Consider the following 16,438-nt stretch of genomic DNA (forward strand, 5'->3'; position numbering starts at 1 on the left):
AGGATATAATGCAGTCCCATGCTGACAGCACCAACCACAGACCTGTTTGTTCGGTAAGCAAACTGAAGGGGGTCCAGCAGGGGTCCAGTGATGTCCTTCAGGTAGGCCAAAACCAGTCTCTCAAATGACTTTATGATCACAGACGTGAGAGCGACAGGTCTGTAGTCATTTAGTCCTGTGATTTTTTTTTTTTTTGGGGACCGGAATGATGGTGGAGCATTTGAAGCAGCAGGGAACTTTACGTTGCTCCAGTGCTCTACAGAAGATCTGTGTGAATATGGGGGACAGTTGGTCAGAGCAGACTTTCAGACAGGTAGATGAAACACCATCTGGTCCCTGAAGCTTTCCTAGTATTTTGTTTCCTCTTTGAACCATGGTTTATCGTTATTGAATGAGAAAAATGTCCTAGTAGGAATGCACATATCCTCACAGAAATGTATATATGATGTCATAGTATCTGTGAGCTCATCCAGGTTTGTTGCTGCAGCGTCAAAAACACTCCAATCAGTGCAGTCAAAGCAGGCTTGTAGTTGCAGCTCTGCTTCATTGGTCCATCACATTACAGTGCTTACTACAGGCTTAGTTGATTTTAGTTTCTGCTTGTAGGTCGGGAGAAGATGAGCCAGACAGTCCTAAAGCTGCATATGGGACAGAGTAATATGCATGCTTTACAGTGGTGTAGCAGTGAGTAGCAGTGGTGTAGCAGTGGTCCAATATATGTCTGTCTCTGGTGGGGCATGTGATGTGTTGTTTATGTTTTGGCAGTTCACAGGTGAGGTTAGCTTTATTAAAATCTCTCTGGACAAATCTCGTCCCATTTTGATTCGATACGGGACGCATCATTTCATGTTTGAATATGGGTTGATCCCGTATTTTATGAGATGGGTAAGTATGGATGTCTAATACATTCTCATTAGCAAAGTGTGGAAGGGGAAAATATACAAGAATATGTATGTGTACACGCATATGGGGATAGGCTTCTAAATGATGGCGTTATATGTGTGCCACAATTCTGCACGCACAAGATGATATTTTGAGCACACAAAAATGTTCTGCGTGTGCAAAATAACATTTTGAGCGCAGAAAAACTTATTTTGATATTTTGAATGCAAAATTTTTTATGAATGCACAAGATGATATTTTGAGCACACAAAACATTTTCGGAACGAACAAGATGATATTTTGAGTGGAATATTTTTTTCTGAACGCAAAACATTTTAATTTGCTCAGAATTCTGAGCTTTCTCCTACTAAACACTCTACATGCACAATGCCTTTTTGCATGCTCAAAATATCATCTTGCACACACAGAAATGTTTTTGTGCACGCAGAATTGTGGGACAAGTATAACTCCATACTAAATATTTATGGGCACAACTAAAAAATGTATGAGGTACAGGGAATGGAATGGGGTCACCAAAGACACGAGGTAGGCATTAATGTGTTCATGAAAATACAGAACAATACACCAAGTAATAAAAATCAGGCCAAGTTAGAGTGTAAAATATAATAATAATAATAATAATAATAATAATATACGGTCAAAGAATAATCAAGAAATGTAATCGTGTTGCATCGTGTCGAATCCGCGTCACAAGATGTAAAGATGGAGATTACGTCACTCTCTAAACAGCAGCTGAAAGTTTCGCATCCGGTTTAACTGATATTTATTAGCGTACACTGAAGCATTACTTACCTAACCCAATTTAGCCTGTCCATAGCTCAATTTTGAGCACAGCAACACACTGCTGGTTCGTCTTATTAATAATCAGGGATGGTTTGTGTTTTCACCACATGACGACACTCAAAAGCGGATGTCAACAAAGTCGCAGGTTAGCGATGCTTTACCAAGCTAATGCTAATACACAGTTAGCGCTTTGTTTTGGAACATTTCGCATCTAAATGTTTTGTTTTTTCACTGTAATTGATTTCACTCTGGGTATGTGCCGTTTGCTTCTCTATCATATTAACGTGGTCGCTTATTTAAAAAACAAAATGGTTAACCCATAGTGTCTTTTGGAGTATCTTGTAAATACGATATGATAGTATTTCAGTGTTTCTACTGTGATGGTATCAGATGATAATAACATGGTACTTTGATATACAGCATACCATGGAAATTATATTATGTATATTTACATGGTACTTTTTGTGTTGTGTTGCCATTTTATTATCTCGCATATTAATAAGATTACATCATTTACAGTTGCTGGAGATTTGTCACCTAATTGATCTTTGCCCGTTATTGATCTAAAACTAACTGTATTCATGCGCGGCTGTCTCTCAACTTAGATAGCTGACTACTTCGCAGGGATGTAGCTATTCTGTTATTTCTCTTCCCTGACCCTTGCTAGACAGCGCGTTTAGCATCAAAGGCGTGTTCTAATACGTTTGGCCTGAAAATATAATATGGAGTTATATATTTGCCACAATTCTACACGCGCAAAATTATATTTCGAAGGCAGAACATGTTCTGTGTGTGCGCAAGATAAAACTTTGAACTGCAGGTGTATTATGATATTTTGAGTGCACAAAAAGTTATTTTGCATGCTCTTGAACTCCGCTTTGTAAAGATAAATTCATTTTTAGCAAACAAAAAATTATTTTGCGCATTAATAAACTTTATTTGAATGTGAATTTACTCAGAATTCTTAAAGTTAGCTTTCTCCTACACACTCTACGTGCAAAATAATTTTTTGCATGCTCAAAATATCATCTTGTGCACATAGAATTTTTGGTGCGCTCAAAATATAATTTTGTGCACAAAGAGTTGTGGCACAAGTATAACTCCATAGAAAATGCTATGTAACACAGGTGTAACAACTATTAAAAACATTATTTAGACAATTAACCTGTACGTTTGCCCCACCCTTGAGACCATTTCTATGTCCCCGTTGTCTAAGTAGGTAGCTTACTAGGTTTTAAGACTACTTTGTTAAAGGAAAATACCGGGTTCAATACAAGTTAAGCTCAATCATAGCCTCAGTTAGAGTTTGTAATTGAGTGTCTAAATAAATTTGAATCAAGGTAGCTCAGTAGACATAGCTAATAGTTGTATTTATTTATTTGCAGGACTTGTGTAGACTGACCGGTTGAAACTGAAATCTTTGGGCTCATTTCACCCCTCCTGTCGGGTTTGTCTGGGGACGTGTGTTGTCCCCCTTTTCTCCCGCGAGATGGGTAGTCATTTCCGCAGTTACGTGTGGGATCCGGTCCTCATCATCTCTCAGATTATTTTAATGCAGTGCATCTACTACAGCTTCTTGGGTCTGTGGTTGGCTGGTGTGGATGGTTTGGTACAGACCAGTAGATCACTTGACCAGATATTCAGTTATGAGGTAAGAAGTGCCTTATTACTTATTTCCTTTAACTAAATGAAATATTCTGGGTTCAGTACAAATTGTTAAGCTCAATCGACAGGATTTGTGGCGTAATGTTGATGATTTTTGACTCATCCCTCGTAATAAATTAAAAATGGAGGTTACAGTGACGCACTTACAATGGAAGTGAATGGGGCCAATTTTTGGAGGATTTAAAAGCAGAAATGTGAAGCTTATTATTGTATTAAATCACTTACATTAAGTCGTCTTTTAAAACTCAAGGACCATTTGAGCTAAGTTGTTTAAATCATTGCTTTTGCGGGATTACAGGTTTTACGGTGTTACATCTTCATGGAAAAAAGTTGGAAAGTTGGGTATAACAGATTAATGGTCATCAGCAAAATGGCATGCTTTACCAATCAATAACAAATTTTCCAGAGATCTATGTAATACATAATTATACATACCTCAAAAAGTAATCAACAGATTGTAGTCAATTGCAAAACAATAATCCATTCGATTGGAAGGCAATAAAATGTCCAAATTCTCAACTGAAAGTGCTGCATTTTACACTTTGTGCAACTCAACGCTTTCTACTTTATTTGAAGGTTCTTAGCTTTTCAACAACGCAAGGTCGCCTCTCGATGATGGCATTCATTCTGAACTCTCTCACATGGTAAGTGAATATTAAAGCTGCACTACATAATTTTGTGCTGTCTGGCGACATCTGTGGTAGAAACGTAAAATTGCAAGCAATTTGCGGAAGAACACTTTTCGTCAGTCGTGTTTCGGCACTGCTCTTGTGGCGGATGAATTTTATGATTTGAGCTTACCTGAACATCGTCTGTGTGTGATCGTGATAAGAGCCGGAGTCATAACGCGCTATTTTCATGTTGAATGTTTGTTTCTACAATTAAACATTTAAAACTTAAATATTACCGCTATATTTAGGTTGGCTTGAAAAAGCCAACCCACTGTTCTACTAATTAAACCTATTATTATTCTTCCATCTTCTGAGACCACAACTTTAAACACTAATTCATCCTACAGCTTTCAAGCTACATGCACAGACCTTAAGACTGTTCTGATGCAGATTGATATATCTTTTCTAACTAATCGGCTTACAGTCTCTGCACAGCTGGCATGAAAAAACTGAAAAATCCTATTCACTTACATTGACGGAATGTTCAGATGAGAAAAGACTATTCAAACTCAAACTGTTAAAAATTCAAATGTAAACAAACCTTCAAAAGGCTTTTAATTTGCTTTAGAGGCTGCTCTTTCTCTCTCTCTCTCTCTTTGTATCTCTCTCTCTCTCTCTATCACCCGCTTACTCTTCTAATCTATCTATAAATGCTAAGCTACACCCTAAAATATGCTAGCAGGGCCTAGCTACATGCGAAAACGTGCCAGAAATGCCTAGTTACATGATAAAACATGCTAGCAGTGTTAGGTTTCATGCTAAAACATGCCAGCAATGCCTAGCTACATGCTAAAACATGCTAGCAATGTCTATCTACATGTTAAAACATGCTAAAAACAATTAGCAGCACTAAACTACATGCTAGTAACCCCTAGCTACATGCTAATACATGCAAGCGATGCCAGATTTTATGCTAAAACATGTTAGCAACATGCTAGCAATGCCTAACAACATGCTTAGAATGCCTAGCTACATGTTACAACATGCTATCTTTCAATCTTCCTACCTTTCAATCTGTCTGACTGACTGAAGAGCTTTTAAAAACGTAACTTTTCAAACTATTTGAACTTGCAGGCCAAGATTTTTTCAATTTAAGAGGTGAAACTCTTGATATGGCTGATACGAGTTCAATGGAAGACTTTATTATTGTTATATTATGTTGTACAGCCTCGGTTGATAATGCAAGTGAACCGTAATTCTACAATAGTATGTCTATGCAACGTCCGTAAACTTAAAACATAAAACAAGGATTCAATAATGATGGGAATAAAATATACTTTATTAAACATGAAAATAATATGCTTAAATATGTAATATAACAATTACTTCAGAAGTCATAAATATTAGTAAACATGCCACAGTAACTTCCTCTGTCAACTAGATCATTTGACACACGAGTAATGTTCCAGTCATACAAGCATGACAAACAATATTAGCTTCAACAAGACAACATATCCAAGCAGGTTAACAACTTTGCCAAATGGTTAACAGATAAACATCCATCCATCCAGACTGCTGCTATGCTGTCCTGAACTTTGTGAGTGTGACTGTCCAAACTGATTGTAGCTTCTCCAGCCAGAACAAGTGACGGCTGGTACTTTTTTCACATGTTTATGGACATGACGTAATGATGCAAAGATGTACATCATAAGCCAGCGATTTTACACCAAAAACGACCCGACAGTTCAAAATACAAATCATTTTTACATGCTTACCATAGTGAATCGGGGTATGGTAAGAACATGATTTTGAACACTGTTCAAAACAATTGTCATGTTTAACCAAAAAATTTTACATAGTGCAGCTTTAAAGGAAAAGTCATAATTTACTCACTATCTTGTCATTCCAAATCTGTATGACGTTCTTTCTTCAGTGGAACATTGAATTTGATGTTTCGATGAATGTAACTTTACACAGCTTTTTTCCATAAAGCGAAAGTGAATGGGAGTAGACCCTGTCAGGCTCCAAAAAGTCACAAAAAGAAGCCATAATAGTAGTCCATACGACTTGTGTGCTATATTCCAAGTATTCAGAAGCCACACGTTAACTTTGTGCGAGGATATTATTACCCCTTTCTCTTCTTTTCTCTTTCTCAGTGCCCTCGGCCTGTGGTTTTTCATTCGACGTGGAAAGCAATGTCTGGACTTCACCGTTACAGTGCATTTCTTCCACGTGATTGGCTGCTGGATCTATAACGCCCACGTCCCAGCCGCCCTGTCATGGTGGCTGGTCAACGTGGCCTGTATCGCCCTCATGGCAGTCATTGGCGAGTACTTGTGTATGCGGACAGAACTCCGAGCCATTCCTGTGAACACAGCGCCCAAATCAAACCTATGAGAACTAGAGACTGGTCCCTGTGGATCAGCTGCTGTGTGTGTGTTTGATGTTGGTGCCGCAGACAGGACTGGCGTGTTTGACTAATGCTGCTGTGGTTTTTCCAGCGTTTGACAATGGGAGGATAATTGGCTCTGAGGATGGACAGAAATGACTTGGTTTCCCAGTGATGTATCAGTCTTGTCATTGTATCTAATCAGACTTTTAAACTAATGGCAGACGTGGCGTCAAATGGTTGTCAAGGTATTGAGTTTCTAAGCCATAACACATGATAATGGTGGCTTCATGAGACTTACTTCAGTCAGATTCATTTCTAAACTATTTAGGACCAACTGAAAATATGGTGGATTTCAACCATACAGAAAACACCAGATGTCGTGTGTATTTTAAAAATAAACTACAATGTAAAACACAATTGACTGATAATGGTTACAGTCAGTGTGTCACCTCTTTGGTAGCAATAAAAAAACTTTTTCATATAACCACCGTTTTCCCAGTTAACAAAAAACAGAGTAATTTAGATGTTTTTGCAATTAATTCAATCTTACAATAATGGCAATTTCTTTATTTTGTTCTTGGTCCAATCTTGTGTATATGTGTATATACACATATATATATTTATATATAGGCTACTCACAACAGCTGGCGAAATCATCTAAATGTGTGACCTTAAAGGTAGGTTGTCAAACCAGTTTCATTTCATTTCATTTTTAGGGTTCCATCAGTCATGGAAAACCTGGAAATTTCAGGAAATTTGAAAATGGTAATTTACAGACCTGGAAATTTATATTGTGACTACTGATTTTTACTAGTTGCTCATCTTGGAAATTTTTCATGGGCTATAAATTGCTCTTTGTAAGTGCAGTCTGTATAAAATTATATTTTTATTCATGGAATTTCATTGGTATAAAGGTGTGGGAACCCTGCATTTTGCAGTCTGGTAAAAGCAGTATTTATTTTAAGTAGAATCAGCATAAGATCATTTTGAAATAATTCATGCAGTGTTAAACGAGTCAGAAAACTCGGATTTTGTGAATTTAAGAGATAAATTCGAGCAACTGGCTTAAACTTTTAGGTTCTCTTTGCAATAAAACAAAGTTCATGCTATATATGTGTACTTGTATTATCTGTTTTTTGTTTATTAGAAGTATGAGCTTTGGTTGCTTGGTAAGTGATGTAATATTTCCTGTGTTAACCTTGTGACATCCTGCCTCAAGCTATTTTAGCCCACATTTAGCTGAATGAGACTATAAAAAACACTGAACGACATCATGTCAACTACATGTTGTCATATGTATATGTAGTCTCAAGCTATTCTCATAGAAGATAATACAATTGCATGATATAACTGGTGTTGGTACATTCATAGACCCATTATTGAGACATTGTAATTCGTGATGCAAGCCTGTTACTGAGTTTTTAGCTGCGAGTACACAAACAAAATTATGTTAAATTTACGACAAAATTCTGGTGCCAGAAATGTACCAAATAAATATTGCAACCATGTTTCGGGCATTACAGGATGTCATTTTGATGCCTATATATTTTATGGCTCACTACTGTTTGTATTATTAAATGATTTCAACTTGATTCTGGAACTATAAACGTCTGCTTGTCATATTAAAATGTATTGTTAATCACCGCAGTAACTACAAAAGGCCACATGATGCATTCAATTTCATCAAGAGTGATCTTTCCAGTAATGATTAATACACATGTAGAGACAGTCACATAACCCCATCAGGGTAACGCATGTGACCACGGGTGTAGATTCCGGTGGATGGAGGAGGTAACCCCCCAATAATCAAAACAAGCAAGTAACAACATTATACCATGATCAATAGAAGCACAGGTAAATACTTCACGCTGCAAACCCCCAATGCTCAAGCCAAATCTACACCCTTGCATGTAACCGTAAAATAATTCATTAAACATGAACTAAACTACATATAATATAACACATAAACACCTTAATGTACACAACTGATATTAAATATAAGAAATAGAACTATACCTGTAAAATATAATTAAATATAGGCCTATGATGGCCTTGCAGGGAATTCTGGGAACACCCAATTATTTTTTTTCACCATAATTTTAACAATAGTTTACTGTAAAATTTCATGTATTCTCTTATAAAAATTATGTACATTTTTACTGCTAATTATCTAGTAAAATAATTATTTTTACATCTAAAAAAAACGTAATTTTTTACAATATTCTACCATAAAATACAATATATTAGAATTTTTTTACAGTGTGTTTTGGAAACCAAAGTTATCATTTTCAAAAAAAAATTTGTCTGAATAAAATCATGTTCTGCAAGTGCCTTATTTGTTAATGATAAGAGCATTGCATCAAATGAAACTGATGGCTGTCAGCCAAATGCTGACTCAAGGCAACTTGCAGTAAGAAAATGAAGCCTATTTTAGGGACCATTAAGAGTTTTTCTTTCCATTGTGACATAATTTTCATGACAATTAAGCTACATTTCCCAAGCAATTCTCATTAGTGTAATGTATCCGGATGTTTGGACTGTCATTCGATTTTAATTACTGTAATACAGTTATGGGAATCATCGTGTCTGGACACAATTGTTAAAGTCAGCATAAATTTAAGGCAGGACGACAAGTACTATCATGTATATTATTTTACAATGTAAATAGTAGGCTTATTTGTAGTCACATTATGGTAATTGCAAGTGGGTATACTTTTCAGCTTCTCCTGAAAATAATGTTACAATCAGAATGTACATGTTCCCATTGATCATTGTATAAATATTGGGGGGGGGGGGGGTCTACACCCCTAGTTACAGTGCAAAACATCTTAGTTGCGTTATGAATTGCTACAAGCTTAAAATATTTTTTTTTTTTTTTTTTTTTCCCCCTTTTTATATTGTGGTGAAATGTGACTGGGAAGTATTCTTAACAGGTTTCGTGAGATTTACCTCTACTGGTTTTCAGTAAGTAGTAATGTTGAACAGAAACATGTTCCCGCCAAAACACACGGTGGCGCCATTGTGCGCGCCAAGCCCTCGACGTAACACTGGTTTATATCAAAGTTTTTGTAGCAAGTCGGCCATCTTTGGAACGCTCTCGGGAGACTTTTTCCAGTCATGACAGTGCGGCTCTTATCTACTTGAATGGTGGAAACATGGACTTATTCTAAACGGTTGGTCAAGATTACGATCAGAGAACATATTTCAAATCAGCAATAAAATATGACAATACTGGAATCATAAATTGCGATTCATAACCTCATAGTACCCTAAAAAACTGAATTTTCCCGGCTTGTATAGGTAGTGCGCATGCTCTTTCGAATGTTGATTGACAGGTGATGGCTGTGTCTAAAAGGCGATTGGCTCTTTTAACCGTAAGGTGGGACTTCCTCATTACTGCTCGTTGAGCGTTCCAATTTCTCCCATTCTTTTTAAATAGAAGTGGCCCGTCTCTGCTAAATTTTCTCTGATAATATCCGGGTCATTTTCGCACCGCGCTGTTCCGCTGCTAAGATGCCGAAGTGAGTAACACTTTTCTGTTTATTAACACACTTTCATAAAAAAGGATTCTGCAAATGTTGGTGGCAAAAGCTGAATTAATGCAGCTGTAGTAGAACTGGGCATTTTTAGTAAACTATTCTGCAAAATATCAGCTCTCTTCAAACGTGAGCTAGCCGGCTAAGCTAAGTCAGCTATTAAAGTCGTTAAAACGATTAAATGAACGTGTTCACTTTAATTATATTTATACACATTGTGCGTTAACTGCTTTAAATAGCACATTGGATGAAGGATTTTTATAGTAGCAATTGTGTTAAATAATGAGGGAACCACACTAACAAAGGAGTGTCATGGAAATACTTAATATAATTAATTGTTAATATTAATAATGAAAACTTTATAACATTTTGGGTGTCTACCATGGTAACATCATAATGTCATCTGAGTGACCTTTGGAGAACCTTTGTAAATAATATGGTCTATGAATGTTCTATTAGAATTTATGGTATACCACAGTATTGCCTTACCATCTTTACAATATTTTTATATATTTGTTTGTTTGTTCCCTCTTACAGGTTTTATTGCGACTATTGTGACACATACCTGACGCACGACTCCGTAAGTTTACCATTTTTAATCTAATCATATGTTAGTCTTAACCCTTCTACAATCTCTTTGTTTTTGGTGCAAATGTTCATTATTTGTATGTATACATTTCTCTGCAGCCTTCAGTCAGAAAGACACACTGCAGCGGGCGTAAACATAAAGAAAATGTGAAAGATTATTATCAGAAATGGATGGAGGAGCAGGCCCAGAGTCTCATTGACAAAACAAGTCAGTACAACAATTTATTGCATGTAAATGAAGAAATTAGATTTGATTCGATTCATGTGTGTACAGGATATGTAAAGTTGTCAGGTGATAACTTGCATCTGATCTTGCTGTAGTTGTAAGATTATGTTTGTCTGCATTCCAGCGGCCGCATTCCAGCAGGGTAAAATTCCACCCACCCCGTTTCCCGGAGCCCCTCCACCTGGTGCATCTCTGCTACCTCATCCAAATATTAGTAAGTTATGGAGCCCTCAAGAGTCTCGGCGACAGTATTTATGATTCCAAATCAAAGGTTGACCATATAATGGATTGCTTTGTTTTGGTAATAACTATATATTTTCTAGTATTTTATTCTAGGTGTAGTTATACATATTTTTAAATGAGTTGATGTTGATTTGTAAGGAATAATGTACAGTCATGTACAGGATGTTATCGCAAAATAACCCATTACATGGTGATCAAGACTTATTACACAGCCACTAACCAAATAAATGGACCATGAAATATTGTTTTGCGTTATAATTATGTTATGTGTGATGAACTGCTGAATTCCACCTCCAGTTTGCATTGGCGATCTGGTGGTGTTTATTATGCGAAAATGACTGCTCATTATTCAGGTTATTACAAGTCAAGTCAACCTTTATTTATAGAGCACATTTTAAAAACAACAGAAGTTGAACCAAAGTGCTCAAACAATCAAAATGACAGAGTGATATAAAAACAGATTGATTTAATTAAATTAAATGTAAAACATAATAAAATAACTTATTTTATTATGAAAAGGCACGGTCACACTTAGATCTATAGCGGCAATGAGGAACCCTCAATAGAAGTTGATCAGAAGATTTGAGCACTCTGGTGGGGGAGTAAGGGAGAAGAAGGCCACTGATATATTGAGGTGCGAGACCAGATAGTGGCTTGTAGACATTATTCTGAATTTTAAAATTGACCCTGAATTTCACAGGAAGCCAGTGTAGAGATGCTAAAACCGGGGAAATGTGATCCTTCTTTCTTGACACTGATAAAAGACTAGCTGCCTTGTTTTGAACCAGCTGTTGGCGGGATAACGCAGTTGGGGCAGACCAATGTACAATGAGTTACAATAGTCTAACCTTGATCAAATATGTGAGTGGATCTCAAATTCCAGGTCTTTATTGGAAAGAAAATGTTTTATTTTACATTTATGCATTTGGCAGACGCTTTTATCCAAAGCGACTTACAGTGCACTTATTACAGGGACAATCCCCCCCGGAGCAACCTGGAATTAAGCGCCTTGCTCAAGGACACAATGGTGGTGGCTGTGGGGATCGAACCAGCGACCTTCTGATTAACAGTTATGCGCTTTAGCCCACTACGCCACCACCACTCACGCGATTTTAGCGATAGATCTCGGGTTGAAAAAGCTACCCTTGACAACAGCACTGATCTACTTAATGAAAAGGAAAAGTCTAAAATCACTCCAAGATCCCTTACATGACCTTGTACATTTGATGCCAGAGTAACTGGGCAACCAAGCCAGGTAAGGAGGACATCGAGGAACCTAAAATTAGAACTGCAATTTTGCTTTCATGTAATTTTAAGAAATTGTTTGCCAGCCAATGTTTAATATCTTTGAAGCAATTTAGGGTGTTCTCAAATGAACAATTCAAATACAAGACTACTTGTTAAATAGACATGAAACTATGATATGATTTTATAAGCTTACTTGTGGAGAACCCTGAGTGATCCGAGAAGTTGGAAAGAAAACGGGCAATATCCGGATAACCAGTCTGATACATCTTAATCCCTAGATGTGCGGTTGTTACTCAGAAATATCAGACTGCTAGATGGCACCATTGGCCAATCCGAAATGTGCATTCTAGAGAGCCATGTAATTTGTATACACTGCCTGGCCAAAAAAATATTTGCACGCTCTTATATTTCGTTGGCCCGCCTTTAGCTTTGATTACAGCGTGCATTAGTTGTGGGATTGTTTTGACAACCTTATGCAACATCACAACATTTATTTCCATCCAGAGTTGGATACATTTATTACTGAGATCTTGTATTGATGATGGGAGAGTCGAACCACTCCGTAAAATCTTCTCCAGCACATCCCAAAGAATTTCATTGGGTTTAAGGACTCTGTGGTGGCCAAATCATGTGTGAAAATAATTCCTCATGTTGCCTGAACCACTCTTTCACAATTTGAGCCTGATGAATCTTGGCATTGTCATCCTGGAATATGTCTGTGCCGTCAGGGAAGAAAAAATCCATTGATGGGATAACCTGGTCATTCAGTACATTCAGATACTCAGCTGACTTCATTTTATTGATGCATAACATTGTCATAACATTGCTGAGCCTTGACCCGACCAATTGAAGCAACTCCAGGTCGTAATACTGCCTACAGAGGCTTGTACAGTGGGCACTATGCATGACGGGTGCATCGCTTCATGCGCTTCTCTTCTTACCCTGCACCCATTGCTTTGGAATAGGGTAAATCTGGACTCATCAAACCACTTGACCTTTTTCCATTGCTCCACAGTCCAATCTTTATGCGCCCTAGCAAATTGAAGTCATTTTGTCCGATTAGTGTCATTAACACGTGGCTTTCTTGTGGGCACACAACTGTTTAGTACCAATCCTGTAAGTTCTCGTCACATTGTGCGTGTGGAAATGCTCTTACTTTCACTATTAAACATAGCCATGAGTTCTACAGTAAATTTTTTTTAATTGACTCCTGACACACACCGAATATATTAGATGATTTTCTCTTGAGTTTGAATGTGGTTGTCACTCTCAAAACTTTACAGTGTTTTAGTAATCTCCGATCACATCACGATCATTCAATAATTTTTTACAACCAAATTTCTTCCACAAAGCTGACGGTTCACCACTTTCCTTCCAGGTTTTAATAATGCGTTGGACAGTTCTTAACCCAATTCCAGTGATTTCAGCAATCTCCTTGGTTGTTTTCTATGCTTGATGCAGGACAATAATTCGCCCTCTCTGAAACACAATAACAACTTTCCACAACCACGTTGGTTGTTTAAGAAATAAGAAGCTGCACACTGCATCAGTTAGGCTTAAAAGAATTGTTCCCAGCTGAAACATATTAATCACTGCAATAATGATCCAATCATAGGCTCTTATGTATCTGCTTATTTAAATCCAAACGGTGACTTTTTTTGGGCCAGGCAGTGTGTGAACTGAACTAGTCTGATAAAATCACTCATTAACCTTTTCTGTGTAAAGTTATAGTCGATTTTACAACTTCATTGCCATGACGATGTAATGTCAACAAACCCTTAAACAACTGTAAAAAATTAAGATTTTAACTACTTTACAGCTGAATCAATACTCTAGTTTTAAGAGAGGAATTCATGTAAGTGCTTTTATTAAATTATAAGCTTCGCATTTCTTCCTTTTTAAACCCTCCAAAAATATGCCTCATTCACTTCCATTATAAGTGCCTCACTTTAACCTCGATTTCTGCTTTTTCTTTTTGAAATGTATATAAAGTAAAGGAGGGATGAATGCCGCAAATGTTGGCAACTGATCTTAACTGGTATTGAACCCGAAATATTCCTTTTAATTGTTTCAAGGATTATCCTTTATAAACCCCAAACTCTGCGTATTTACCCATTATTAGTTGTTGTTTTTAGCCAAAGTATTAAAATGGATTCTGCCTCACAATTACAGCTTAGTTATGTGCTGCCAAAGACAACAGATCACCAATGTGTTGACGTATTTATTATGTTATTTTTTTTAACTAACTTGTTCTTCCCCATTTTAACCTGAAGGTGGACCTCCGAGACCAGGCATGCTACCAGCTCCACCAATGGGTGGTCCTCCTATGATGCCCATGATGGGTCCACCACCTCACGGCATGATCCCAGGAGGACCCGGTAAGATTGCTTCCCTGTTAATATAACCTGGTTTATTGCACAGATCTGGAATAACTGGGGGGGTCTTGCATTATTTCAAATTGACATTTCATGTGCATTTTATGTAATTTGGTAAGTAGCTGTAATAAGTGGAATAATGTACAGTCAACCATTCGATATTGCATATTAAAAACAATCTGGATTTAACTCTATCTCCTCTTGTTTCTATATAAGGTCCAGGTATGCGGCCACCAATGGGTGGACCTATGCAAATGATGCCCGGGCCACATATGATGCGACCTCCCTCTCGGCCAATGATGCTGACCATTAGACCTGGTATGGTGCGACCTGATCGATAAAACCACAGTGCCATGATTTCACATGTTCTCTGCCGAAATTCACTGGTCAAAGACTCGGCCAAATAACTACACTGGTTTTACAGTAGATTTAAAAGTTTTATTGCCCATTTTTGTTTTGAAATGACTTCTGTTTGTGCCTCCAAATACACAGGTGATGTCAGACCTTTGTTTTAACATCATTTTATTTCCCTCCAACTACATGAAAATGGTTAAACTCATCAATGAAACTTCCATTGGCGTAGACGACATATTTATGACAGTCCTGAAGATGTTACGTAATGAATTTGTGTATGATGTGCATTTATTACACGTTGAAGTTTATTACATTTTTATTTCACATTTGGGTTGTTTGTTAGCATTTTGTTTTCGCTTTCTTTTTTGGAGAAAATAAAATGATACATTTTGGCTCGTTTTGCTTTGGCGTGTTTGTGCAACATTTAAATTAAAGTTGATTCATAACAACAATGTAATCAAGCCAATAAGTCAGCTGCTTGTGTAATTTGTAGAATATGCAACACATATTGAAAAGAATGCAAGCCAGAGACATGTAGAGCAAAAAATTGTATTTGAATTTATTGGTTCAATGGCATAGAGATATAATGGTTGTTCTTTAGGTATTTGGAATGAACATATAGAATAGTACGAACATTCAGGGGAAAGAAAAGTACATTTAATAGACATCTTTTAATCATAGTTACTTAACCTTCTACATAGGCCAACAGTGGTAGTGTATCGTGTGTTGTCAAGTGCAAGCGTTCAGCCCTGATCCTGGTTTATTTTCTGACATCTTCATATACCCAACCAGGAAGAAGAGAATAGTAATGTCATGTGTTTTCAATCGTTTGTCAATATTTGCTCAAACTACGTGAAGATCAAAAGAAATTTGAGTGAATTCCAAGAGCAAGCTAAGGAAATGTGTTGGCTGAAGGCTTTGCAGGATCCCCCCATTCTTTTGTTTTATAAATCAACTATTTTACTGCAGCATATGTGCCCATATTCTATTCAAATAAAGAAAACCAACCTGCCCAGTGTTGAACAAAATTAATGTGATGCTTTGACAGCTTGGCGATGTGTTATGTGAACATAAAGTTACATTAAATGCAGCATTTTGCTTCATATTGGAAATCAATAGCATGAATATGCTACATCTTTGCTGTTTCACAGTAAGATCATTGCATCAACCACTGATTTGATTTCAATTTTGCTTAATTCATCACATACAGATAAAAATCGTTTGGCTAATTCACATGAAAGGGTGAATCTTTTTCATATCTTGCCCATAATTAAACCTCTTTGTTTAAAACGGCATAAATCTTAATCAAGTAGTTCTAAAATCTACACCGAGCTCAAAAACATCAACAAACTTGCCTGTATTGGTACATTTTTAGGGGTATACTTTGCTAGTCTTTCTCGATATGAAAATAAACCACAGTTTTAAGAGAAAACATTGAACACAAAAATGTTACAATGTTCACACAGTGCTCAGTATTCCAGTTTTCCAGAAATTCCACAAAGTTCAGGGTTTTT

The 16,438-nt window shown here is 36.9% G+C and overlaps 2 protein-coding genes across 2 annotated transcripts; both read left to right on the forward strand.

The window, feature by feature from the left end:
* The first annotated feature begins 1,641 nt into the window (after positions 1–1,641).
* LOC127646670 (protein SYS1 homolog) lies at positions 1,642–7,947 on the forward strand. The gene is made up of 4 exons (XM_052130470.1): positions 1,642–1,831; positions 3,072–3,337; positions 3,928–3,995; positions 6,119–7,947. The coding sequence occupies exons 2-4, from the start codon at positions 3,176–3,178 to the stop codon at positions 6,357–6,359; spliced, it is 471 nt and encodes a 156-aa protein (XP_051986430.1). The 5' UTR covers positions 1,642–1,831; positions 3,072–3,175; the 3' UTR covers positions 6,360–7,947.
* A 1,846-nt stretch (positions 7,948–9,793) lies between these two features.
* Positions 9,794–15,273, forward strand: LOC127647050 (U1 small nuclear ribonucleoprotein C). The gene is made up of 6 exons (XM_052131119.1): positions 9,794–9,875; positions 10,428–10,470; positions 10,578–10,686; positions 10,829–10,918; positions 14,469–14,573; positions 14,787–15,273. Exons 1-6 carry the CDS (start codon positions 9,868–9,870, stop codon positions 14,909–14,911), a joined length of 480 nt encoding a protein of 159 aa, XP_051987079.1. The 5' UTR covers positions 9,794–9,867; the 3' UTR covers positions 14,912–15,273.
* The last annotated feature ends 1,165 nt before the right edge of the window (positions 15,274–16,438 follow it).

This window comes from Xyrauchen texanus, chromosome 7 (assembly GCF_025860055.1).
Source record: "Xyrauchen texanus isolate HMW12.3.18 chromosome 7, RBS_HiC_50CHRs, whole genome shotgun sequence".
Taxonomy (NCBI): domain Eukaryota; kingdom Metazoa; phylum Chordata; class Actinopteri; order Cypriniformes; family Catostomidae; genus Xyrauchen; species Xyrauchen texanus.